This window comes from Leguminivora glycinivorella, chromosome 11 (genome assembly GCF_023078275.1).
Source record: "Leguminivora glycinivorella isolate SPB_JAAS2020 chromosome 11, LegGlyc_1.1, whole genome shotgun sequence".
In the NCBI taxonomy this organism is placed as follows: Eukaryota; Metazoa; Arthropoda; class Insecta; order Lepidoptera; family Tortricidae; genus Leguminivora; species Leguminivora glycinivorella.
In genome coordinates this window covers 10538505-10566235 of record NC_062981.1, presented here as the reverse complement: position 1 = coordinate 10566235, position 27731 = coordinate 10538505, and the positions used below count along the sequence as shown (strand labels likewise).

General features: G+C 38.6%; 1 protein-coding gene across 1 annotated transcript in view; it reads right to left on the bottom strand.

Annotated features, from left to right (window-relative positions):
- LOC125231467 (rap1 GTPase-activating protein 1) overlaps nucleotides 1–8953 on the bottom strand; it is a 359035-nt gene extending 350082 nt beyond the window's left edge. Inside the window, exon 1 of the mRNA XM_048136943.1 lies at nucleotides 8794–8953. Within this exon, the coding sequence (XP_047992900.1) occupies nucleotides 8794–8867 (74 nt within the window). The 5' untranslated portion in view covers nucleotides 8868–8953. The remainder of the gene's footprint in view (nucleotides 1–8793) is intronic.
- Between the last annotated feature and the right edge of the window lie 18778 nt (nucleotides 8954–27731).

Here is a 27731-nt window from a genome sequence, read left to right as displayed (position 1 = left end):
TCCGCCCGAAATGAAGCAACATTTGAATAGAGCTCGCAAATTTATTGCCTCCATTCAACTATCTTAAACTGACTTCCCTCGTAATATGGCCAGATTCGAATTTTAATAGACTTCAATAATCTGTTCCAGTAGGCCTAGCACATGATGGCCGCGAGAGTATGTCGCCGCGAGATAGATGACACATCTTCTAACTGCATTAAGAGGATACGATACCGAAGCACGAATTCAAATTTGAGATTTTTAGGTCTTTATTGCCGTCGCGCTGACGGGGGTGGAACCCACAGAGAGGCCCTGTGTGCGTGCGCGTGGCGCCAAAGACCTTTACAGGGGACAGCTCAATCACATTTTTTGCCATACGAAATTAAACCTTATTACTGAAACAGAAAGTCGATCGTATCAGACTAGCGAAAACGGTCCACATGAGAGGGCATTGTTTGGGCTGGTGTCCCTCTCGCACGTGTTGCCAGTGTTAATGAGGTTCCCATATTAGTAGTATTTTTATCTGTATATTACCTGACTTTATAACTTCTTATTTTATTTTAATGTTATATTCAAACTAGGGTTTCAATATATTTCAAAAAATTTGAAAATAATTATAATGTAATTATTTTGATGCCAGTAAATCAAAGATTTGTATAATTAAAAAATACTTTCAATTGGGTGTTAGTAGATTTAGTAGTAACTTTGAAAATTGACTGGTATCCCCAATTTATGACAGTGATGACGTCACTGAATAATGTTGACATTGTCAGCAAGTGCGAGAGGGACACCAGCCCAAACAATTACCTCTCATGTGGACACACTTTTTGACCTAACTAAACAATCTAGTTTAATAATTCTAAATCTATGCGTGGCGCACGCACACACCCGCGTCCGCCGCGCCGGCGCAAGTACTTACTCGCGCTCAAGCGCTCTCTATATTTGTCTAGTTTCGGACTTCTGATGTTCTGATGCATAATGTTTTGGACTCCGTGAAGATATTAAGTGTACTGATTTGACTAAAATGCAAATTTGTAATGTTCTAAGGAATGGTAGAAACAATTCCTTATCTTTGATGTGATTATCTTAAAAGATGATTTCTTTTAAGATAGTCACATGGTTAGCGAAATAAAGTTATTCGGTATGTAAAAAGCTAAAACCTTTTCGATTTCAAAGAGAAGAAATATTATAGGAGTAGGTACGTACAATCAACCAATTAATCTGAATCCTAGGTCATAGGCCAATCTAGACTAGAGTCTATCTTGCGGCGACATACTATCGCGGCACTACACTAACCCTGCTGACAAGATAATAAAATAAATAAATAGAACATTCTTACACAGATTGAGTGAGTCTCACGTTCCTCGATAAGCTCAAGAACGCTTGTGTTGTGGGTACTCAGACAACGATATACTCGTACATAACATACAAATTAATACTATATAAAACATCCATGATGCGATGCGGATCGGATGTGTCAGTACTGTCTATTTTTCTTGAAACAAATAAATATTTTGCAGAAGACCGAGTTTTATGTTCCTGACAGGCAGAGAGTAAGGTTGCCAGAACTCAATAAGGGTGCGAAGTACTACGGAGTGTTATTGTTACTACGTGTGCATATAACACACAGAAGAGTTGCAGGCAGCTGATCGTCAGGCGGACTGGATACTTGTTGATCACCGATGCAGTATTAAATAGTTAAATGACATATGAACAGTCGCACCATAATGGTTCCTTTTTTACGAAATCCTCTAAAAACTATTTTTTTTTCAAATGGCATGTCCGATCCATATCATATCTATAGGTAATTCCGACGTGTTTTAAAATTCGAATCAGGCCGTTAGCCGCTCCACTCTTAACTGCCTTGATAGCGATAATTATACTGCGTAGATAATTATCTTAAAATCAGCTTTAATTATGATATCAGTTTGTGGTGTACTTATTAAATGGCAATGTCCATTAATTAGGTTGAAATCTATATAAGTATCTATGTTAGGTGCATTGCAAATGCAATTAATATTATACACCGTGTCTCTAACCGCTGCTGGCATTTATAATGTTCATACACGTTGATTATTTATGATCTAGCCAACGTCACAATACTCATAGTCACGCCTAGTAGCATATCGTAGCTAACTGTAGCTCTTCCTATCGCTCTTCTACACCGTGTTATTTTTTTGTTTTCCGTTAAATCCGACATGTCGTTAGGTTCATGATCAGGAACCATCCTGTATTATAACACTTTTAGTTAAATTCGCAAAAAAATGTTTTTTATCGTTTTTATACATAATAAATGAATTAATTAGTTTTAAGGAAATTAAATAATAGGCACTGGTATCGTTGAGAAAACAAAATGTAATGAAGTCAATCACTCAAAAATAGACAAAAGGAATATATAAAAAACATAGACAATAAACTATAAAAAGGTAAAATAATATAAAAAGTTTGTGCAGTCTTGCACATTCTCCCCTTTTTTAAAGAGCAACGTGTATTTTCGCGAGCTTCTTGAGGGGTCTGCGAAACACCCCAGCAGCAGTGGCGACATCTGCCACTCTGATTATCCCGTCTCTGCCGGGGTATACGGCGGTGACACGACCCTTGGGCCAAGAGCCTCGAGGCAGGTTTGAATCACAAATTATTACGATGTCCCCAATCGCGATATTAGGCGGAGATCCTCCTCCTGTCCGTGGTGATAAGGAGGGAAGGTATTCCCTGACCCAGCGCTGCCAGAAGTGGTCGGCTAGCCTTACCGCCCTGCGCCACTTATTTCTGCTCAAGAGGTCGGCTTCGGTCAAAGTAGCGGGAATAGGGGGCCCAGACGGAGATGTGAGTATAAAATGCGACGGGGTCAACGCTTCGTCAGCATCAGAATCAAGTGAAACGTGCGTGAGTGGTCGTGTATTAACAATGGCTTCAGCCTCCGCCAATAGTGTGCTCAGAACTTCATCTGAGGGAGCCTGTTCTCTTAGGGTTGTCTTCAGGGCTTCTTTAACGCTGCGAATTAAACGCTCCCATGCTCCGCCCATAAAAGGTGCTGCCGGAGGAATGAAACGCCAATTGATTGATTCATTAGCTGCATAATTTTCAACTGAGTTGCCGTAAAGAGCTTGTAACTCCCTGCTTGCCCCAACAAAGGCTGTTCCGTGGTCTGACCAGATCTCTTGCGGTGTGCCTCGACGAGCAATAAAACGGCGTAGACATATTATGGCCGCGTCTGTCGATAAACTATGTACCACTTCAAGATGTACAGCGCGGATGACGAGGCTCGTACATAGAGCAACGTAGCGTTTCTCTCTTCTTCGACCAACTGAAACGAGCACAGGCCCAAAGTAGTCAAGACCGACAAAGGAAAATGGTCTTTGATGATGAGCTAATCGGGACTCCGGTAGATCTCCCATTGGTGGCGTGAATGCTCTGGCGCGGTGAAGTTTGCAAAACTGACATGCGTGGGTTACTGATCGGACAGCATTTCTGAGGCCCAATATCCAAAATCTTTGGTGGAGTTCGTTCAGGACCTTTTCTTTGTTTGCGTGGCCAGCCTTTTGGTGGTATCTTGCTATAAGTAGGCGTACTGCTGGGTGCTTTCCGTCCAAGATCAGGGGTCGTTTAACTTCATCAGTGACGCCTGTTGCAGCTGCTATACGACTGAACATTCTGAGTTGGTCATTGTTATCTATGAATGGGGATAGTTTAAAAAGGCGGCTGCTTCGAGGCAACGGGTCTCCGTTCTTCACTCTCAAAATGTCCTCTTTGAAGGAATCAAGTTGACTCTGACGTAAAATATGGGTTTCGGCTAGACGGATATCGTTCGCAGTTATTCTCGGTTGGTTATTAGGGGGGTTCGCGGTACTAGGAGAGGATGTGCAAGGTGGATGGAAGGTACATAAGTGTCCTTCAAGACGAGGGAGGTTGAAGTTCGCGTCTCGTCTTCTCATACTACGCAATCGCAATAACGATATGAATTGATGCGCCTTTGCCGTTGCTCGCACCATTCTCAGCCATGAGCTGAAACGATATGGATCTGCAGAGATTGGTGCGGGCAGCTCAATTTCGTTGATCAGATGAATGACATTTTTAAACTCTTCACGTCCTAATCCACTAACATCAATTTGAGGTTCAGCGGGCCAGGACGAGGACAGGAGAAAGGTAGGCCCTGAGATCCAGCGAGATTCTGGAGAGAGCACAAAACGTTTGACGCGTGTAGCGTCATCGGCTACGTTTAGGTCACTCGGTACCCAACGCCACTCACTGATATTTGTAAGCTCCAGTATCTCACCAACTCTGTGGGACACAAAGGGTTTAAGGGTACGCGCATCACTACGAAGCCAACCTAGCGCAGTCATTGAGTCGCACCAGAAAACACGTCTCATTGGCTTCAACCGATGGGCTTCGCATATTGTCGTAGCAAGGCGCGCAGCTATTAGTGCGCCTTGAAGTTCTAAACGAGGAATGGAGACAGGTTTAATTGGGGACACGCGCATTTTACTACAGATGAGGGAGAGTCTCACGTCACCATTTACATATAGAAAGCGCCAATAGGCCACAGCAGCATAGGCAGACTCACTCGCATCCGAAAACACATGTAACTCGCATCCCTCTACCTCGAGCTCGCTCAAGTTGTAGCGGCGTGGTATTCGCAAACTGGAAGTGGAGATCAGGTCTTGAAACCATAACTTCCACGCGGCGCTGTCACATTGAGAGAGCTCTTGATCCCAGTCTAAGCCCTTGCGCCAAGCGTCTTGAAACATAATACGGCCACGAACGACGATTGGAGCAAGGATCCCAAGCGGATCGTAAATTTTCATCACGTGTACTAGAACCTCTCGTTTCGTTAACTTTTCAGGTAACACCGTATCTTTTTTATACACCTGTATTAAAACCAATCAGGTCATTGAAGGGCTGCCATATAAGGCCCAGCGTGCGAACGGGCGTAGACAGGCGGCCCAATTCAACGTCTCCATTATTGGCGCGAGGAGAATACCTCTAGCAAAGACTCTTTAGGCAACAACGAAAGCGCACTAGGATTATTCGACGTCCAGCCGCGCATCTTGAAGCCGGCATGCGCATGTACGGAGTAAATATCAGCTGCCAGCCTAGCAGCTTTGTTGACGTCGTCTAAGCTAGTAATGCAATCGTCCATATAATGGTCGTCGATGATTACTCGAGCCGCGTCGGGGTAAGTTTCCTGCCATTCTAAAGCGTTTTTATTTTTTATGTGTATGGCAGTGAATGGACTCGACGCGGCGCCAAAAATCATGGATGACATGCGGTATGTTCTAATCGGTTCACCGGGGGTATCTCGCCACAAAAATCTTTGCGCGTCTCTATCAGTTTCAATAATTTTGACTTGCGGAAACATTTCACGGATATCAGCGTTTAAAGCGACGGCGCCCTCACGAAAACGCATTAGAATGCCTAGCAAAGGTTGCAAAAGATCAGGGCCAGTCAATAACAAAGAGTTTAATGACACGCCGTGAGATTTTGCAGCTGCATCGTGCACCGTTCGCAACTTATTAGGTTTATTGGGATTAATCACACCAAAATGAGGTAGATACCAAAGAGGACGTCCAGGGCCAGTACGTGATGAACATGGTTCAGCGTATTCTTTAGATAACATGTCATGAATATTGCGACGATAACGTTCCGCGTAGCAGGGGTCTTTAATCATTTTCTTTTCTAAGCTTACGAATCTGGACATTGCTAACTTATAGCTATCGGGAATATCCAGATTATCAGCCTTCCACAACAAGCCAACCTCATACCGGCCGCTCGGCAGACGGTGAGCAGTGTTCTCTAAAACTTGTATGGCACGCTCATCGTCAGCATTGCGGGCCTCCTTTTTAGATATACCGATTGCGTCGATCTTAAATTGTTCCCTGATAAGTTGTTCTAACATAAAACGATCACTTTCGACGTCAGGTTCACTTAATGAGATATGGTTGACAACGTCAACCCGCTTAGTCTTACTGCAACCGAAACCAAACAAAACCCAGCCAAGGGCAGTCAAAATAGCTGCAGGTTGTGTTTTGGTTCCTTTGCGCACGTCTGTGGGAATAGAGAGATGCCAATTGTCAAGACCTATTATCAGCATTGGTTTTACGTCTCCGTAGCAAAACTCGTCGGCTATATCTACTAGATGAGGGTATTTGCGTACACTATCTTGATACGCAAACTCACGCGCGGCGCCTAAACCATTAACTGACCTAGCCTTCTTAATGGAGTGAACTTCAGTTGAATGACGACCCTGTATATTAAAATTGACATACTGCACTTTAACGTCCTTGCCTAAACCGAGTACGCAATCTACGTGGATAAGCCTTTCAGACGTCTTGGCTCCAATTTGAGAAGATATTTCTGAGTCTATGTATGTTCCTGACGATCCGTCGTCTAATAAAGCAAATGTGTCAACGCTACCGGACGGTCCGGACACGGTGACAGAGACAATTTTCAACAACGGCCGCGCGGAAGGCTTCTTGGGCGATGAAGAGGTGGCATGCGTTAGAATGTCATGTTCCGAGTCGTCAGGCAGCGGAGTAGTCGCGGCTGCTCCGGTAGCGGCGCAGGCGGCGGGCGCGCTCACGCCGGACGTCGATGGCACTTGCTCGTCGTCGTCGTCCTCGGAGTCGTCGTCGGCGGCGTCGTCGTTGTCCTCGGCGTCGACGTGCGTGGTGACGACACGTTCAAATTTAGACCCGTGTAACAAATTATGATGACGCATTTCACAACCTACTACGCTACATACTTTTTTCATACATGAAGTTTTATTCTTATGGAAACCTTTTTTCAAACACCTATGGCATATTTTATTTTTCTTAATGAATTGCCACCTATCATTTATTGACATTTTGACAAACTTGTCACAATCCGATAAATCATGTTTTTGTTGACATAATGAACAATTATTATCAGAAATATTATTCGAGTTTATAGAAGTTTCAATGCTATTAGAGGAATGATTATTTTCAGCAATATTGTTGACTTTATCCCTATTGCCTATCGGCCGGGGGATTAAGGCAGAGGCCTGGTCAATAGTGCCTCCAAATCTGCACTGCAAGTCAACCTCGCGCGAGAGGAAATCCGCAAACATTTCTATTTTAGAAGCGCTGCCATTGCACGAATGAGCATAATCCAACCACCGTGGACGCAGCAGCACTGGCAGTTTGCTCCATAGTGCTTGAAACAGCTCAGGCGAGCGTAAATGGTCGGCCTTATTTAACATGCGGATAACTTCTACGCAATTACGCACACGGCTTGCAAAAATCACTAAATCCTTACCGTCGTAGCTTACCTTAGGCAGGTTACGCACCGCTGCCACTTCATGCATGACGACGAGCTCGGGGCGGCCGAAGCGCGCGTCGAGCGCGGCCACCACGGCGCCGGGGTCGCGCGCCGCCGCCAGCAGGCCCGCCACGGCCTCGCGCGCCGTCCCTTTCAGGGCGCGAGACAATCGAGCTAAATTTTCACTAGGAGAAAAACTATCGGCTTTATTTTCGTAGATACGTTTTAAAGCTAACCAATCCAGGTACGACTTGCCGTCAAAGTTAGGTAAATCCGTCTTCGTTTGGTTTACTTTATTTATTAGCTTATCGAGCGAATTTACTAAGCGAGTCACTCCTCCGTCTTCAGGGCAATATTGCTCGTGAGAGTTTTTATTTGCCGCGGCACTCATGCCGTGCGGCTCTCTCGGTCCCAGTGGCTCGCGCTGGGCCGCAACATCGACAGACCTGAAAGGTGGGTTGGCACTTAATAAATGTTGTTCAAAGGTATTAGGAATCGTATTATTTACCCATTCCTGTACACTTGCACGACTACGCGTGCCATGACTTCCACGTCGGCTAGCGCCCGCCTCTATGGCGGCGAGACTGGCTTTCAGCTCGAGCTCGGCAACATGGCGCTCGCGCTCCGCGGCACGCTCTGCCACTTGGCGCTCGCGCTCCGCGGCACGTTCGGTCGCTTGGCGCTCGCGCTCCGCGGCCTGCCGCTCTCGTTCCTTTTCCATCTCAGCCAGACGGCGCGCATGTTGCGCCCTCGCCTCCAGCTGGCGCGCCACGATTGTAGAAGAGGAGCGTGACGAGACGGCGCTCGCCACGCGGGAAGGTGTCGGCGTCGCTCCGGGAGGGGCGGCGGCGGCGCCCTCGCCTCCTTGCAAGGGCGGAGCAGTATCCCTCACGGCGGCCTCACCGTCTCCCTTATGAGTTACACTCATTTTCGCACTTTTAGAGCGTGTTATCATTTACTTAACTTATCTTGTTTTATCTTACTTCACTTTACGGTAGAAAGACCAAATTTTAAGGAAATTAAATAATAGGCACTGGTATCGTTGAGAAAACAAAATGTAATGAAGTCAATCACTCAAAAATAGACAAAAGGAATATATAAAAAACATAGACAATAAACTATAAAAAGGTAAAATAATATAAAAAGTTTGTGCAGTCTTGCACAATTAGTGTGAGAGACCCTTAAGAATAATATTCAAGTTAGTGTCAAGTGATTGACGGCACATGTCAAAACAAATAACATTGGGAAGTGGTAAAGGCTGTCACACACGTGTTCAGTAATTATTTTTATTTTTTTAATTACTCGATAACCGTAAGAGTTAAGACGCTAGTTTCTTAGATAAATTATTTGTATTTGATCTAAAGAACCATGCCTTAAAGTTGACGGAATTCAATAAAAACAGGGTGTATAGTGGCGCGACAGTGCCAGACTGAGTTTCGATCGACGATTGGTCTAATGTTCATCACATCATCGTCAGCGACTGGGTCCTATTACGGATGGTAAAAATCAAAAGACACACAGACATAGTAAACTTACCCATTTTGCTGCGGCTCTTGGTTTTCATCCGCCTCATTGCTGACGATGGAATCTAGCATTTGTATCTTCAACATTTTAGATCGTCACATGACAACAACTCACTATGGCACTTGCACATTTGCACTTATCAGTACACAACACTGAGCAATATTATGATTAAAAAATACACTTATAAAACTGGAGGGTTCCTTTGACGATTGACCTGAAACAATAAAATTACTTGTTTAATAAAGTATAAATATCGTGCTTGCATTTTTTAAATTTTATACAAACTACACACTATAATTTGGATCTTTTTAAATCAAGAGTGAATAGACATTTTTTGGGTAAACATGCTTCATCCTAGACTGCACCGGCACTTTCCATCAGGTGAGATTGTGGTCAAATGGTTTACCTGTTCCTCATAAAAAAAAAAAATTACGTAAATAACCATAGACGTATTTTTGTATCGTACCGAGTTTGGTTTGTTCATCGAGTTTTCAAGACAATTGAAAGCCAAGCAAGTGAAAGATTGCAAAATTACGACTCACGTAGCGAGTTGTTCGAAAAGTTAAATCTTGAGCGTTATAAGGTTTCAAGGCGCGCGGATGAAAAAAAGCTTCCAAGTGAAACAAAAACAATTTCGCCATAGGCAAGTACATTCATCATCATCATAAAATTATTATTGGTATGTTCCAGCTTTTACAATAATTGCAAGTTAACTTTAAGTGACGTGGAAATTCTATTTAGTTTCTATAATTATGCCATACATATATAACTCTCTTAACTTTATTTCGAGTAAAGCCTACCATAATTTGTAACTCTAAATACCCTGATGAATGTACCTACAATTAATCAACTTGCAGAAGTTTGGTGTAAACTTGTAAAGTGAATAGAAACTTTAAACCTTTTGATGTCAACATCTCTAAATGGATCTATAGAATAGTTCCCATTGTTTCAGTTTGAGACAATTCTCATTATGCCATTTTGGCTAGTTTGGGGGTTATTGAAATTATTTATAAATGTCAATTCATAACAATGAAGTATACCTAGAATTAAACTTAGAGTTAGTCATTTAAATTATTGGTCGTTTCATTTGTTATATCCAGAGGTCGGGCAACTGGGCTTCATTCTAACAACATAAAATTCATCTTCATTGAGAGTTTTGAATGATTCACGGTTATTTTCAAAAAAGTAATCACGGTCTATATCCCGGTCAATATAAGTCCAATAAGGTACACACCTGTTGGTAAGTGATGATGCTGTCTACGGTGGAGCACGCTTACCTATAAGATACCTATTTACTCTTGCTTTAAAGAAGATATTTCAAGCAGTTTCTACGCTAAGCCACACGGTAAGTACAAAAGTGAATGATTTTTAAATACTCTATCGCTGTATAGAAAAAGGTCTACCGTGTTTGTATAGATGGGCAGCGCGTGCGCGCGAATAGGTTTGTGCGTACGCTTTTTCAATTCTTCACCCAAACTGCACTTTTTTTGCCCAACTACCTGGGTCCCGTGACGTCACAGAAATAGTATTTTTTTCTCTATGATTCCTGCATCGCACTTTCGAAATTTTAAAACTTCTATCCATATATACGGGGTGGGTTATTTTTGGTCGAAGGAGTCCGTTTCTACGCTGGAAATGCAAACTGTGGTTATCAGTTGCATAACTTATTGGCTAGGGCGTGAAGTACTTGGAAGTATGGAGCGTACATCGGAGGGCATGTTGCTATTTGATGAGAAAGGGATGTGCTTAGCACTCAACACCACTGATGTAGAAATTTTGACTCCTTTTTAATAGTAAACCAAATGTAATAAATATAATGCGATCGAATAAATTTTGCCAATTAAAAATGTTGTAGGTATCAAAAAGTATCCCCGCGTAATCAAATCCACGGATACGGTTTTGACGTTTATTTATAATTACGTATACCTTTTCCGGTATTCGTCCCAGACCCAGAGAATTTGGAATGTTCACAATTTCAAATTTCTTAATTCATTAAAAAATTTCGACAAGTGTTGAAAGCCTTTACCTTTACCTATATATTTACTAGCCCCGATGCATTATGTTTTCGTCTAGTCAGACCATATTTTTTTGAGGTTCTCCTGTTTGTACAAAAATAATGTTTTAGTTCAAAAATCATTAATGTTTAATGCTTATACTAATCTAGTTTAATTTTTATGGCAGTATTGTACAATAACTAAATCTAAATACAAGAAATATCATTGATACTGAAAGGAAAAAAATGACGGTTTTTATTTTATCTTTTATGGATGGGTATTGCTAAACACTGCATGCCAGATGTAAGCGGGCCCAAAGGAAGCTACTAAGTTCTACTTATAAACTAAAAACAAATCTTCAAGCCTATTGTGATTAAGACAACATTTTTTTAAGTATTTTTTTTTACAATATAAGTCACACACAATTTTATTTTACAATCAAATTAAACTATATTATAGTACTTTTACAATTCTCATTACTGTGACGTAGGGCTGCCATCCGTCCGGGTTTCCCCGGATTTGTCCTATTTTCCAATCAAATTAAAAACCCGGACACTTTTCATATTATAGTACTCATTTTTTCGGACAATTCTCATTACTGTGACGTGACGTGATATACCTACATGTGTAAACGTTATTAGAATAAACAAAATATTTCTGTATTACTAAACTCTTTTGCATCCGGGCTAGTAATAATACTTAGGTACTATTAAGAGTACTTAATAGACCGGGATAGTGCGTCATATAATCGCGTCTTCGCCCATTCGCTGACACTGACACTACGTCGACAGCCGAACCATTGCCGCAGAAAAGACATAAGTACCCGTATCTAGACACGCGGCAGCGTGTCAAGTCAAGAAAAGAACTGGCGAGCAGCACCGTGTGTTAATATGTGTTTTCAGTGACAGTACGTCGACAGGCGGAGCACTGTCAGCGAAAGGGTTAAATATTTTATACTTAGGTGGGTACTAGGTAGGCAATGTTAATGTGTATTTGAGCGATACAGCGAACAAATTGTAACCTATTTATTTAGGTTTCATCAGGCTCAGGTCGCTTTCCATCAGGCGAGCCGTATACCTGTTTGCCACCGACGTGGCAGGTATAAAGAAAACGAAGTAACCGGGATAAATGATAAGATAAGATAAGATAAAGTTTATTGGTAACATACAGGTACACGTCAATACATTATAAATTATTAGGTACCACAAACAGTACAATAGTAATGTTTTTTTTTAAATACAATTTTCAATAAGTACTTAATTGAAATAAGTTAATCTCTTGTTATCTCTTGGTATAAGTGCGTCTGCATCTTAAAACGCATTTTAATTATGTAGTATGTAACAAATTATAGCCGGCTTCATTGAATGTTTGGTTTGAGTAGGTATATTTCGAACTTTGGTTGAGAGTGTTGCGACAGTTCTAAAATGATCCGTTTCGAAAATATATTTAATATTTATACTTTGCTCAGGCGAGTTACATGTGGCTATTATATATTCTGTGGTTATGGTTACGCTCACCGCGAGATTGAAATGAGCAGGCGTATATTATGATATATGCACAGCAAGTTTAATATCTGCGTGTGTAATTCTAAACTTACGCGTGCCAACTTGTAACAATTTTACCTTGAAATTTACTCTAGCTAATTGTACAGACTCAGACACAGATGGGCACTTCTCGTGAAAATTTGTAATATGAATTAGCATAAAAGACCAGACATGACTGAAATGAGTTACCAGGCAGGCAAGCATGGTCGCGCGATAAATGATAAAACATCAGTGTGCGTAGCCGAATGCACCAACGCTCACGATAATATCTCTTTCGTAGCTATCTATCTCTATCGCTCTTGGGTATTAGCGCGACAGAGCCAGCGGCCTTTCGATCGGCGTCTGGCGTTGGCGTCGCAGAAATCCCATTCGGCTATAATAATTATAGCAGGCCAGGCTGGCCAGGCCTATTTGTAAGTGCGATAGGGACAGCCTGATGTTTATTTTATGTTTATCGCGCGACCATATTATCGGTGCAGAACGGTAGATCAGTAGGTGTCTAAAATCTCGGATCTAAAATTATGAGTGCAAATCGTGTTAGTCTAAATCAATAGATCAGTAGGTGTACGTAGCACACTAGTTCAATAAACTTTATCGCATCAGTGCGTGCCTATCGGTACAAATAGTGCGAAAAGGACGGCCTGACGTTAAATCGTTTATCACGTGACCATGCTTGCCTGCCTGGACTTAAGTTACTTATGAATTAAAACATAAACATTCCACTTACATATTTTTACAATCATGGACCTCAGTCCATGACGATTTAGGTGTCTACTTAGTTATGTACACTATGATATGGTATAACTTTTTGCTCGAACCATAGTCCCAGATATTAAGGGTTCACAGCAAGTGTGGTTTTTCATACTAACGTAATGAAGCTCTCGTTTTAAAATGAGCTACTGTGCTTTACAACTTTGCACTCATGTAGAATAGGATAAGATATCTAGGACGACTGTAATCAATAATCATTAGTTAGATTAGTTTATGTAGCCAAAAATTATTGTGGTTAAAAAATCCAGCGAGTTGAAATTATTGTCCAAAATTTAGTTTGTTTTGTATAGCTTCGTTAATAAACTAATGATAGGGCTAATTAGAGCTATATACCTTATGTCATTATGTACAGTTTCAGCATCCAACTCCTAGTTTTATGCGAACGAGGCTCTGTGTGGGAACGTAGAATTTTGATTCTTAATGAGCTCGAATGTGGATGTATTTAAAATATAAATATGTCGGAGTTTCCAGGATAAATCAAAAAGTTTGTGTTACGCAGGTGGGCATAGCTTGTTTGTTTAGTGTTAGCGCGGTTACATTACATGCTTCGCAATTATTCGTAGGTACATATACACCCTGATTTTATTGAATTCCGTTAACTTTAAGGGATGGTTCTTTAGATCAAATACAATTAATTTCCCTGAGAAACTAGCGTCTTAACTCTTACGGTTAACGAGTTATTAAAAAAATAAAAATAATTACTGAACACGTGTTTGACAGCCTTTACCACTAACCAATGTTATTTGTTTTGACATGTGCCGTCAATCACTTGACACTAACTTGAATATTATTCTAAAGGGTCTCTCACACTAATTAATTCATTTATTATGTATGAAAACGATGAATTTTTTTTTGCGAATTTAACTAAAGTGATATACAGGTTGGTTCCTGATAACGAACCTAACGACATGTCGAATTTAACGGAAAACAAAAAAACACGGTGTATTAGTATAGCACGTGGTGTATGTTGTCTTTAAGGTATGACTATAATTATGTCAGATAGGTAAATACTTTTGGGTTCGAAATACCTACATTTGGAGCTAATGCATTAGCAATGTATTAACATTTAGCTACCTATCAATTTATTGCTTTTAATGATTTTAAACATGGAAGAAGCTAAACCTCAACTTGCTTGATATACAGAGTGGGGCCGGGCCGGGAACAAAGGCGAATAATTGAACTCTAGGCTATTCTCCTTATACTGATCAACATTTATTCGGCGACTTTTAAAAATAACTTGTATTTTTATTTTTATCACCCTTGAAAGTTTTTTCTAAGAGGTAATGTATTGCGAATTCTGTTAAGTCTAAAGTGTGACAGACAACGTCAATGACAACAATAATGGCGTACATTGAAGCTAATATTTATTTTGTATGAAAAATAAAAAAATTAAAGACTTCATAATTTTTAAAAGTCACTGAACAAATGTTGATCAGTATAAGGAGAATAGCCTACAGTTCAATTCTTCGCCTTGGTTACAGGCCCCATGTATATCACGACCAGACATCACGCTTTAAATATTACCCTGTTATTTGCATGAAAGCATATCAGTCTTAAAAATGATATGCGACTTATTATAGTCTACACTATATGTAAATACATTGCATAGTTGCAATAGTGTAAGTAGGTATATGAAATACGTGTTCAAATGTTCATTTATGTGTACCTAAACGTGATCCTTGCTTTAAAATGTTTAAATATACCTGCAGTATAGTGGAAAATAAATCCCGAGTTCACCACCCAAATAACCAAGGGTTGCCCAGAATAATTTACTATCGTATCGCAAAGTTTTCAAATCAATGAGAAAAGTTTCGCTTAAGGTATCTGTACACTATTCCGGGATAGTAAAATGTGGTACATTATTCCGGGATACTTTGGTTTTTGTCGCAAAATGAGGAAACTATCAGTAAAATCTTAATTTAATGCAGTATTTAATTAACTATAGATCAAATAGAACCGAAAAAGTCGATTTTCGTATATGTATCTTATCTTTTGAAGCCATGAGGTACCTCCAAACGCGTCAGTAGCAAACACGCAGTGGTTTCTATGGGCGTGTTTGACGATAAGCTTAACGCGGCAGCGGAACTTCGTAAGGGTTTGCTGTGATGATGGTAAGTTAATTGATATTAAATTTGTATCATAATTGTCTTATAGTTATTAAAAGACATTTATATCATCTTTTCAAGTTAATTTAAAACATATTTTAATTAAAATACCCGCTCCCGGAATAATGTACACCATTTTGACGCGGTGTACATAATTGCGGGAGTATCACGGAATAACGGAAACACAGTCCGTAATGTTTTTATGTTCTATTACTATTTGTGGTTAAGTATATTTATATATTTGATGTAAATGCATTAAGTAAAGATTACAGATTATAGTGACATAATTACGGTACATATATTTTTTAGATTTTAATCTCATAATTGAATACGAAATGTATACTCGTTGAGTAATACGTGCGAAACATTGGACTGTGGCATCGACATTAAATTTGTTTTACTTCGTAAAATTAAAGCACAAGTTTATTTATTTCAATGTTTTGAGTATAATTGTTATATAATCTTCCAATATACTTAGAAAAAAAATCTTGTTTGTCTTTTAATATAGGCTTTTTTTTGACTGCCGTAATTAAGTACACGACTTTATATGAGTGTATCTTATTCCGGTATATTTATATAAAGTATATTAAAATATATGAACTCATAAAATAAGTTACAGAGACCCGGCCATTATGTTTTCAAACTTCCTTAGTTAGCTAAAAATCTTTATACCGCATATTGGTCTGTCCGTCAGTCAGTCTGTCCGTCTACGATTTAGCTCAATCATCAGTACTAGAAAGCTAAAATTTACATGAGGACAATACATAATAGGATAGATATATATAAATATAAAATAGTACCTATTTAAACCGATTTCATCAAGCATGGCTAAGAAGAACACTCTCGATTAATTCAGCTCTTTCAAACGAAAAAAAACTAATCAAAATCGGTTCATCCATTCAAAAGCGATGCCTTAGACAGACAGACAGTGAAACTTATAACACCCTGTCGTTATATCATACAATCGTTATAGCGTCGTTATATCGAAAAACATCATATTTCGCCGTCCCATTCCAGCCCACCAAAACATTGTCAATTATAAAAAATACACTCTGTATAAGCATTTATTAAAACGATATGTGCATTATATATTTATGTAAACAATATTTTTAATTCGTTTTTTTACATTATGCTTCAACAAAGTGGACTTTAAAGATATCCCGTATTAACGTACAACGACTCCCGGAATTAAAGCCATACCAAAATCGTATCCCGGAATAATGAGCAAACTAAGGGTTTAGTAAAACAACGGTAATTTCTATAAATTAGAATTTACGATGCAAAATAGTGTTTCAAATCGATCGTAGAAGACCTATCCTCAAAATAAAATAGTTAACACGACTAGAAACTTCGCATTTTTTTTTCAATCCTCACTCAAAGTAGGAAACGTCTTAAGTTCCCGTAATATGGTACAGTTACCTTAGTCGTGTGCCGTTATATGAACACTCCTAAACCGACGCGCACGAACAAGTTGTTCCAATCTAAATCATGTCAGAACTACATTTGGGACCTAATTATGAAAGGCTATAGAAATCTTAGGTTTGCATGCAATTCGGTTGAAAGTTTAGAGCACAGCGAAACGTGTGCGCGACATGATTAATTAACGCCTGATGCAATTTAATAGCAATGACGCAGAGCAGCTGGAGCGTGCCGTGCTAGACGTAGGCGCTGTGACGTTACCTTAGCGCAAAAATAAATGTGATTTACCCGACAGCAATGACGATGTTCTACCATTATAATGGGGCTTTTGAATTTTTTCTTCATTTTTATAAACTGAATCAATGATGTAACACTTAGTTACACAACAAACTTAAAGTCTTTTTTGTTCGTAAAATCTGATTTAATTGTGTAGGTGGATTAATTAATAGGTAGGTAGATTGTGCCTTAAGATTCATATATGTACCTATAAAGGTACCTGTTACTCTTGATAGTTAATTAATAATCAATATTCTATATGTACTTTTTTATGTCTATTTATTCCCACTGCTACGTAGGCAACCGCCTACCCTCGTTTTCTCCACTCGTCCCTGTCATCAGCGTTTCACGCCATTTTAGGTAGACAGAATGCGTCCAACTCAACTCGTCCCGTCGTTTCCTTTTAAGTCGAGCCAAGTTTTCCTAATAATTGAGGTACTTATATTCTAACAATAGCCTGCGAAACTGTACAAATTAAATACAAATTGTCTGTAACATTTTATAACCTCTCTAAAAATAGCTCGTTAAAATTCTCTAAAAATAACTCTTTAACATTTCAACAAAAAAGGTGTCAAATTGGCTCTCCTTCGGTGAGGGCGAGAACAGTAGACTGAACATCGACCACAGGAGTGAGGGAGATAGTATGGCGCTTACCTCTCCCTCAAACCCACGAAATCTGCCTTTCAGCAGCTCAATGAATTTGGAACGGCGCTAGAAAGGCACAGGTTATAATTATTTCGGAAAGGTTAAGCAATCATTTTACACATCTCATGTCACTTTTTGTGACTTCCCGGGGAGAACAGGACACCCGACTGCGATTTTGAGAAGTTATATCTGTTTTGGCGTGTTTAAAAACTTTGATAGCGCGATGCAGGTCGGTTATAGTTTATTAAAACGATCTCGGTCCCAACCGTCTAATGTCAACCTTGCGGCTTTGTAATAAAATAGGGCTTGCCATGATCTGTACGGTCACGGGACAGTGAACGTGTTAAAATTTGCGAAATGACGAGTTGCTTACTTGATTATGATGATGGTGTCCTATTAGGCCACATCAGAGACCCATGTATATCCCATATACCTACATATTTCATAGCTACGTCCATAAGCATCTAAAAAATCGCTTCTAAAAACCATTAATATTTTTTTTTTATCTTAACTCCTTTCAAATAAAAATAGAACGCCGTTCTTTTCTGTATATTGTAAAGAAATAACAGACTGAATCATAACATAACAAACGCATTTTTATTTTTAGCCTCTGGTGGGTAGGCAAAGATCCAGTGAATTACGTTTTTTGATTGATAAAGAAGCATCGTGTTGTTTTTCTAAATGTTTCTGTGCAATTATTTAGAGTTCATTAATTCATACCTGTCTTAATACGAATACAAGACAAACAAATTATTCAAATACAAAAATGTGGTCCAAAGAATGCTTTAAACTAGATCGCATAAGTTTCCATTTTAGGTTTAAAATAGAACGTTGACACCAATCATCGTTAGTAGAAACTTGGCGATTTACCAAATACCGATTTCCTTTTGAACTGAACTGCCAGTAACACCTTTGCTTTGATCCAGATCGTTTTTCAATAGTATTGATAGCTTTTAATCGCATTTTTATTAGACCTCTGTAGGAAACCTATTGAGATTCAACTTTACACGATGACATTTTTCAGTTACAATATATTTTTGAAATGTTAAGTAAATTTTTTTTTTGCAACCGAAACATTTTTTTTTTCAGTACAGATGGTGTTTTTTTTACGCACAAGTATGAGAAGTGGTTCATTATATGTCAGGTCGAAACTTCGGATGACCATTTGTACTGAAAAACGTCGTACGATAGGTACACGTGCGAAAATGAAATTCGTAACTCGTGTCGATTTAAAAAAAAAATATCGCCACTCGTTTCGAATTTCGTTTTTTCCGCACTTGTATCGTAATGTACTATTTTCGTTTAGCGTAAATTACTTATTTGATAGATGGATGCAATTTTATGTAAGCTCTACATAATAAAGCCGAAATGGAGTTTAACGACATCTAAGATCAGCTTAAAATAAAAAGTAAATCTGAACCTATAAAAATACTGCTTCTGAACTTATTAGCTTAAAAGAAAAGTAAGATTTCAAATTAAAAGGTAAACTATTCTTTAATTAAGGTATATTAGAGGATACCTTTACAAAACTTTTCAACTGAAGTTTATAACAGATTTGGAAATAAGTATAATAAAATTCTCTGTAAAATGGAGTTTTACGACAGAGCTTAAAATAACACTTCAAGTAAAAATACGTTTAAGTAATCACAGAAGTCATTGAAAGCGAAGGTTTTGAAACAGAATTTTACTTATTTCGGTAAAAAAACTTCGCAAAATTGACAGAAACAATAGAAGAGTTATTTTTGCGCCATTTTGTTTACTTGAAAATGTTCTCTTTGAATAATTTTATGCTATATTTTATGTTGAAATTGGGCAATTCCACGTAACTGTAATGTAAGTGACCACTTTATTGCATGTTTTTTTATTTATGATGCAAATTGAAGTCTTAATTTATCTCTAGATAAGCCTACTTTTAATCCTTAGATATATTGATATTTAAATTAGCACCATGAATAAAAAAACATGCAAATAATTGGTCACTTACATTACTCTGTTACATGGAATTACCCAATTGTGCAATTTTTGCAAAATCTCTTTTGTATGTTATGTGCTTTATTAGTAGCTAGCTAGGTAATTATTATAATCCTGCCTCGCACTTCCATACTGTGAAATGAGCTGTAGCTTGCGATGTTTAATACCTTCAAGAACGTACTCTCAACTTAATGGCCGGCAACGCACTTATTACTCCTGTGTGCCGGGCCCCGTCTGCTTGTTTGCATCATAGAAAATAGTGGTACTTGTGTTATTTTACTAATATGTAGTAAAATATCGTGTAATTTCATTCTCAGACTACTTTACTACCTACTTAATAAAATCAATTCCAATTTTTTCGGATTACGAATTCGTAATAATTATAATAAACTATGATCATAATCAAAATTTATTATAAAATCTAAATGAAGTTTATCCCTACCCAAAAAGCGACTTATCCTACTATATCTGTGAAATCTGTCCTTTCGTAATTTGATTACAAATTACTTATACTGAAACGCATTGGATTAACTTTTCATCTGACGTTTACTTACGGGAATCAAAGGTCGACGTTAACATACTTTATTCGAGATTAGCGACTTACAGGAAAAAAGGCACGTGTTTTTAAAAAAATAAGAAACTTAATGCAGGATCAAAAGACTTGGGAAGATTAATGGGATATGTCAATACCTGTTAGCTTCTTAGCTATGTGACGACCGTAGTGTTGTGCTTTCCCATGAGTGACGTTAGGTCTAATGTGTTGATATAAGAGTAAATGCAGAATCGATGAAGGTGTTTGTGAAAGCACTTAGAATCTTACAGGTTAAAGTAGTAACGAAATTGAGAATGGTAAGATATTTTTTTTGTTTCCGATGTTATATCTACGCAGCGCGCGGTTAACTTAACGTGATCGCAATTCGCAGCCCAAGAAAGACATTAGAACGAAATACATACACACAAACAATATCTTACTTTTAAAGTACATATTTACATTCTAAATTTAATATTTTTCTTTGTTTACAATTTACGTATTTAGTTTAATAGCACTTAAACCTATATTTGAAAGATTAATAAGTGTGGCTAAATCAAACTGGCCTTTAATGCCTGTAACCTGTTTTCTAGATCGACATATTTAAATAATTGTTTCGCTTTTTAAGCGACTTCAAAAAAAGGAGGTTTTCAATTCGTCGGGATCTTTTCTTATCTATTGTGATGAAAACCATAACGTGAAGGTAATTTTGGGGATAAAAAAACTGTAAACCCGAGTCCAGCCAGGAGCTGTCGTGAATTAACAACCTAAGTTTGCAATACCCTATACTTCTCATTCTCACAATACACACCCTATACAAGATGAAAAATATCACACATATATGAACTTGGTATCAGTATCACTGTGTGGGTGACCCGTTCCGTCCGGCTTCGCGTCGATGCGTCCGATTTTCATTTTTAATCATCGATACCGCCCGACCGTGAATTTGAAACACGCAGCCATGATCAATCAGTATTGTTCATATTTTTAGACTAATTAGCGAAACAGTTAGGTTTTCTAGTTTGTCATTGTTATTGAAAACAAGGGAAGTATTTGCGTGTGTATAATGTGCGTTGATTATGTTATTTAACTACCTACTTTAGGTGTATTTTCAACCCTATATTTACATAAGTAGGTATTTTACGATCGTTTCCGTTTGTCACAATACATTTATTGATATCATGTTTCGGAAATAAATTACATCTAGTTCAAAAACTCCACTTACCTTTTTCTAGTAAAATCACCGCACAATTTCTTCCTCAATCGCCAGGGATAAGAGGTAAACCTATAATTGAGTTGCGGTCGCGTATTGTTGGTCAGAATCTAACCAACCAATCTTTATTCAATCAAATACTATACAATATTCATGTTATGAAATACAAGAACTGTTATAAAAAAGGACATTTCGTTATCAATATGCTAAAGCATTGAATGACATAAGAGCATGTTCATTCCACTTTACTTAGACTTACGTTTCAAGAGATCTTATTGATTCTTTCGATATTCCTGTAAGCTCAGTATCCAATGACTATATTTATGTTCCATTTCCTTTTAAAGAGCCGGCAGTAGTTCAATTACAATTTATCGATTAGATGAAACGGTAAGAGATCTAATCTAAAAGGAAAAGTTTAGAACGATATTCTGAGCGATCTTGTCAGGTATATCTGGATACAAAGCCAATGAGCCAATCCGTAGCAAATGAAACGGTACTATTTCTGTCGCACTAATACGCAGCAATGATAAGAAAGACAGCGCGACAAAGCGCCAATACTTATTGTAAGTACCCCTGAAATGCGGCTTGTAAGGCCTACCTTATGTTTGATTAGATGCCCGCAATTTACGAACTTCGTTTTCCCCAGTTATACTTTTATTTTCATGTCTGATAACTCGTATCCACTGTCCGTTTCAATAATCGATCGATAAGTTCATTCACATGCGACGTCATTCAATAGTTAATGTTTTCATTCGTCGCCTGAGTGAGTTATATTCAGCCCCATTAATTCCATTCCAATCGGCATTTGTGAGAATAAATTAAACAATGAATCAGATCTTATAACTCACTCACGCGTATGTTTATCTATTCTTTTCTAAATTAATACCTGCGGTCGAGACAAATCTTACAGAAACATTTTCATACCAAATTTCGAGGGTTTAATGGTGAAACCCGATGAATACTTTTGCAAATTTATGTTTTATTTATTTATCTGACTAGCTTTTTCCCGCGGCTTCACTCGCGTACTAATCAAGTGCTCCTCTACACCTTATAAGGAACCTACGTGCCAAGTTTAAAATCTCTAAGGGACCATCCACACACAGGCGACGCATGTCCTGAGACGCGGAACGGACGTCAGCGCCGCGCCACCCGAATGTAATTTAAAAAACATCTCCTCAGTACATTTTGTATAGGAAGGACGTAAGACGCGCCCTCAGGCGACGCGGCGCGCGCCTCAAGCGACGCGCCCTAAGCGACGTCCCTTGCGCGTCCTCGCGCGGGTCCTCGTGGATATGTCAGTCAGTCAATCAGTTTCTTCTTTTATATAATAATATCTGGGCGACCGAGCTTCGCTCGGTTCTATTTTAATATATCATGTCTTTAGATAAAAAAAACTCTTATAAATACCTAAAAAAACAAAAAAAAAAAAGACAAAAAACAAAAACTTAATTTCTGGCCGGGATTCGAAACCCTGAAACCTACGATCTATCTGCGTACATTAGACCGACCTCGTACGACTGAGCTAAGCGGAATCAAGGCGAAATTAACGACCATATTTTACGTTTACTAACGCGAAAGAAAAACTCATGAAAACTCGAAAATTCGCGTTTTCCGGGATCTAAGGCTACGCTAGATCGATTTTTCACCCCCGAAAACCCCCACATAACAAATTTCAGCGAAATCGTTAGAGCGGTTTCCGAGATCGTCGGTATAAATAAATAAATATACAAGAATTGCTCGTTTAAAAGTATAATAAATAAATATACAAGAATTGCTCGTTTAAAAGTATAAGATTTAGATAGATGTAAGGTTTTTAACATAGCAAAGTGAAGACAGCAGAGCTATTACAATCCAAAACCTATTGAAAGTAGGTATTATTGGAGTAATTTTAAGGATGACTCACACTACACGCTACCGAATGATCAGTGATCACGTCTTGTTTTTCACTGAAAATTAAGCACCATCCGGCGTCTAGGCCTCGGCTCAATGTAGCTCGTTATTGTATCACATCTTCACTACTAGGTACTATTACTAGGAAAACAGTGTCCTATATTTTATAGTGCTGTACCCGTATCGATAATGTCACAGCCACCGCGGGAGTTGTAAACTACAAGCAAAGTCCATTTAGAGTATTTACAGCCCGTGGCTACTAAACTGCATTTTATCCGGCAACTATGTATTTGGCGTTGACCAGACCTACATTTTAAGTACATTTTTACGGACCACCGAAGTTAGTCTCGATAACTTATAGTGGCGTTTAATGGAGGTTATAAACATACTGTATATCGTTGAATTTTATATTAGTTAGTAAGGACGTGGCTGATAAGCACCAAAATGATGCCAGGACGGTGGTATCACCGCTGACGCTGACACCGCTGTGCACGAATGGGAGCCAAGCGTGCAATCTACCTGACAAATTGCGCGCGTGAAGCTGGACTCAAACAATCGCGTTGAAGGGCCTTTTTTTTAAGGTTTTGGATTTGGACATTTTTATGCGCTGTCCACTCATAATCGCGAGCTCTTTCAATCCTAATAGGAGAAAAAGTGTCCCAAATTTTTTTCCCATTCCGTTACTATTTTTTTTTATATATTTTGTATGGCGGTGTAACGGAATGGATTATGGAAGGTTTAAAAAATGTATGGAAGTCTTGGGACATTTTTTTATCCTATCAAGATTTCCGCGTAAAAAATATCCATGTTACAAAAACATGGGCAACTTTAAAAAAAATGGCCTAGAAGCGGTTTAATAACCTTAGATGAACATGTCCCTCCTGGACTGCATGGGAAATTGGAACTTATCATCAGGGAAGATTGTGGTCAAATGCCTAACCCATTTACCCAATAAACTTAGCTACGATAGGGATCATAGCCCGGTGAATATTATCGATATATTTTTTTTAATGTTTGAATTTTTTCGATAAAATGTTTAGTTAAGTTTCGCCTTTAGCTAAGTAAAATTCTAACAATTTACGTAGCTGTCTACTGTCTATTCAGAACACAAACGCGTGATTCGTTAGGAAACGAATCGGAATATACTTTTGACCCTTGTACAAAATTACCCCAATTATGGCAGAGTTGAAATTTTCAATTTACCTCCGCCGTCGGCGCTCGGGTAACTGAGTTATCTGCGGAGCCTCAACTCATATTTTTTTCACTCCTACCCTGTCCGTAACTCTGGATGATGAATTTAAATAGAAATAATGGGTAGTAAAATAAAGTTCTTCACAATAACGAGTAGATACAGTCAACCAATTAGAATCCTAGGCGACTTAGAACACTGTCGTATAGACACCGTGCTTTTATTTGCTGTAGAAGTCAGTTTGACTTTTACTGTGAAAGGGTTCTACAGTGGCCTAGGATTCAGATTGGTTGACTGTACCTATCAGTTCTGTATATACAGGGTGCCCGGTAATTAATGGACAACCTTTTAACCACCAAGAGGGCACCTTATACTGGTCCAGAAAATCGACATTAAGGTTTAGTAAAAAGCGCCTGGTTTTCGAGATTTTCACACTTTTTAAAATTTTAGGTAGTATTAAAATTTAAAAAGTGTGAAAATCTCGAAAACCAGGCGAATTTTACTAAACCTTAATGTCGATTTTCTGGACCAGTATAAGGTGCCCTCTTGGTGGTTAAAAGGTTGTCCATTAATTACCGGGCACCCGGTATAGATATTTAAATAAATGTAAACAAAGAAAATCTACCCTCAAAAGTCTTCTTGAGCCAATTAGCCAGGGTAAATGAAAACATTACACGACCAAATAAGTAGGTTAAGGACAGGTCGTTCAGTAACAAATCAGCCTGGTTTTGTATTTGGTTGGTTAACCGACAAATCTTGTAACTACCCGAAAATTTAAAAAAAATATTTGTTTACGTTTTTATTAAGTACCTAAAGTACAGAGTTCAAAGTATAAATATGTATTGTAATGTCAGATGCAGAGAGAGGTAACCACAGAGAGTGGCATGAAAATTTCTATAAAAAGTCACTTTTCTTTGAATCTGACTGTACTTAAGTTACATTCAACATGAAGAATAACAAAACAAAAGCTAAAGAGCGAAAACTGTTTTTGAACAGAAGAGAATCGTATTCCGTTGAATTTGACCAGGCTTAAGAAAACTAAATAACAGTCGTAAAACAACACGAAATTATTTTACTTTTATTACGGTCTTTTTCAGCCTTAACTACATTGTAATTTGTAGCCATTTACGCCAACATATAACCGCCAGCGTAATATATTTAACACTATTTCTTTGAGCGGGTAAGTTTCAAGGGTTATTTACCAAAGAGATTTGTGAAAAAAATATAAGTAGGTATAGTCAACCCATTTAAATCGTAGGTAGGCCACCAAAAATAAAGTGACTTCTATGGCAAATACGCGAAGCACGAAGTTAAGAAGGCAGGGTCCTAGAATAGCCTAGGATTCAAAATGATTTACCGTACCTAGAAAACTTTAGTTGTTAGGACTGTTAGGAGCATAAAGGACATAATTAATCCTGTTTCCTTGAAAAGGCGAGCCGGGCGAGTGATGAATATGTACAATAACAGCCCGTATAGCTTTCGAATGTTTCATTTCTACCACTTACTACATGATAACTTGATTATTCCTAGTCCTTAATCACGTTACAACACGTTACAATGGCAAAATACTAACCAGGCAGGCAATTATGGTCGCGCGATAAATGATAAAACATCTGGCCGTTCCTATCGCACTTACGCCGTGTCTTGCGTAGGCGACGGTCGCGCGACCGTCGCCGTCGCGTCTCATACTTCCATATCGATAAGGTTTGATTTCATATGCGTCGCATCGCCGTCGCGCGACCGTCGCCCACGCAAGCGTTACTAATAGTGCGATAGGGACGGCCTGATATTTTATCGTCTATCGCGCGACCATGCTACCCGTGCAGGTGAACATTAATATAGGTACCGCGAAAAATCAAATAAGTATCTACCTACTTTCTATTTCGATATAATACCCACGATGAGACAACATCAGAGAGGCAAGCTGCGAAATTTCGTAGTAACTCTTTGCTCGCTTTCGCTTGGTTATATCAACGTAACGTCTTAGTAAAATTACAATAACTATACTATATTGCAGCGAGATAAGACCTACCGAAGGTCAGCTTAATCGGCTACTGTAAGAAGTACACGGCCTGCAGGCCAAGCACAAGACAGATGCCACAGTATCTCGCCCGGGATATACTACCCGTTCTTTTCTAACTGTACTACTTAGAGTGAGACAGGTAGTCTATCTCTTGGCGAGATACTGGCATCATTGCTTATCCTGCTGGACGCTCGAGCCATAAACGACCTTTATTTCTCATCTCTGCAATAACACCGTTATGGGGTAATATTTCACAACGAGGTACACTTTGTGTTTAAAGTTTAATCAAGGACTGGCTGAACTTACTATAATACGAGTACCTATACCTACGTATAGAGTAAGATTGTGCAATGAAATAGATCTCACGGTACCCTACAAACAAACATTTTGTGATATGGGTCGTAAGTCCGTTTTCACATTATCCAATCCGAAATCGGATGTCGGAAGGATTTCAATGGAAAAATCCAAGATGGTGCCTGTAGTGTATGGGATATCGGCCCGAGATCCGATATCGGATCGGATAATGTGAAAACGCACTAAGGTAACAAGTACCTATGCAAATATATAGCACGTGGGATTGATAATTATGAAAGATTTGAGCTATTTCGTATAGTTTGAAAATTGATACGTTTACTTAATCGTTTTTTTTTTTTGGAATTTGTTCCTGTCTTGGAATTACAAAAACTGTCCTTAATTAAATATTCGACAGAATCCGGAAGATTTCAAAAAATGTTTGCAAAAAAACGAGGGGCTGAAAATGCCTTATTAACAGGCATTCTTCATCAGGGAAATGAGATTGATTTTCTTAAGCAATAAATAAAAGTGTGAAAATAAAAAAAAATGTAACTGACTAAGATTTCCGTATTCGTATAAAACTCTCTTCTATTCAACAGTTGGTAAATGTATTCTAAGATACTCTGGCCACAATCATTTATCAAACTTAATAGCTTCTATGCTACAGAATACCTGCGGAAATCATAACCCAGTCAGGCAGTCAGTCATAAACATTCGGTTAAAAATAATACAATAAAGACTTTGTAAAAGTGACCTGTTGCGTAAATCACGTAGCTTTAATATTTATTCAGCACATAAAGAAACACGGGAAAATCTCTTTCCCCAGTATATTAAGTAACCGAGGAAATTGTGTAGAATAGAATACAAAAGGCTGTGATAACAACAGCGGTAGATAAGGGTGGCGTGAAATATTTAATCGGGCAACCTGTATTCTGCCGTCCTATCACTAGAACCCCTCTAAGCTGCATATTACCAGTTTTCATTTGGATAAATATTCTTAAATAGGAAAGAATTCCCCATCGACTGGTCTTGGAATCATATTTTTATCATTTTTAGTTACCGAGATACAGAGTCGACATACCTCGCT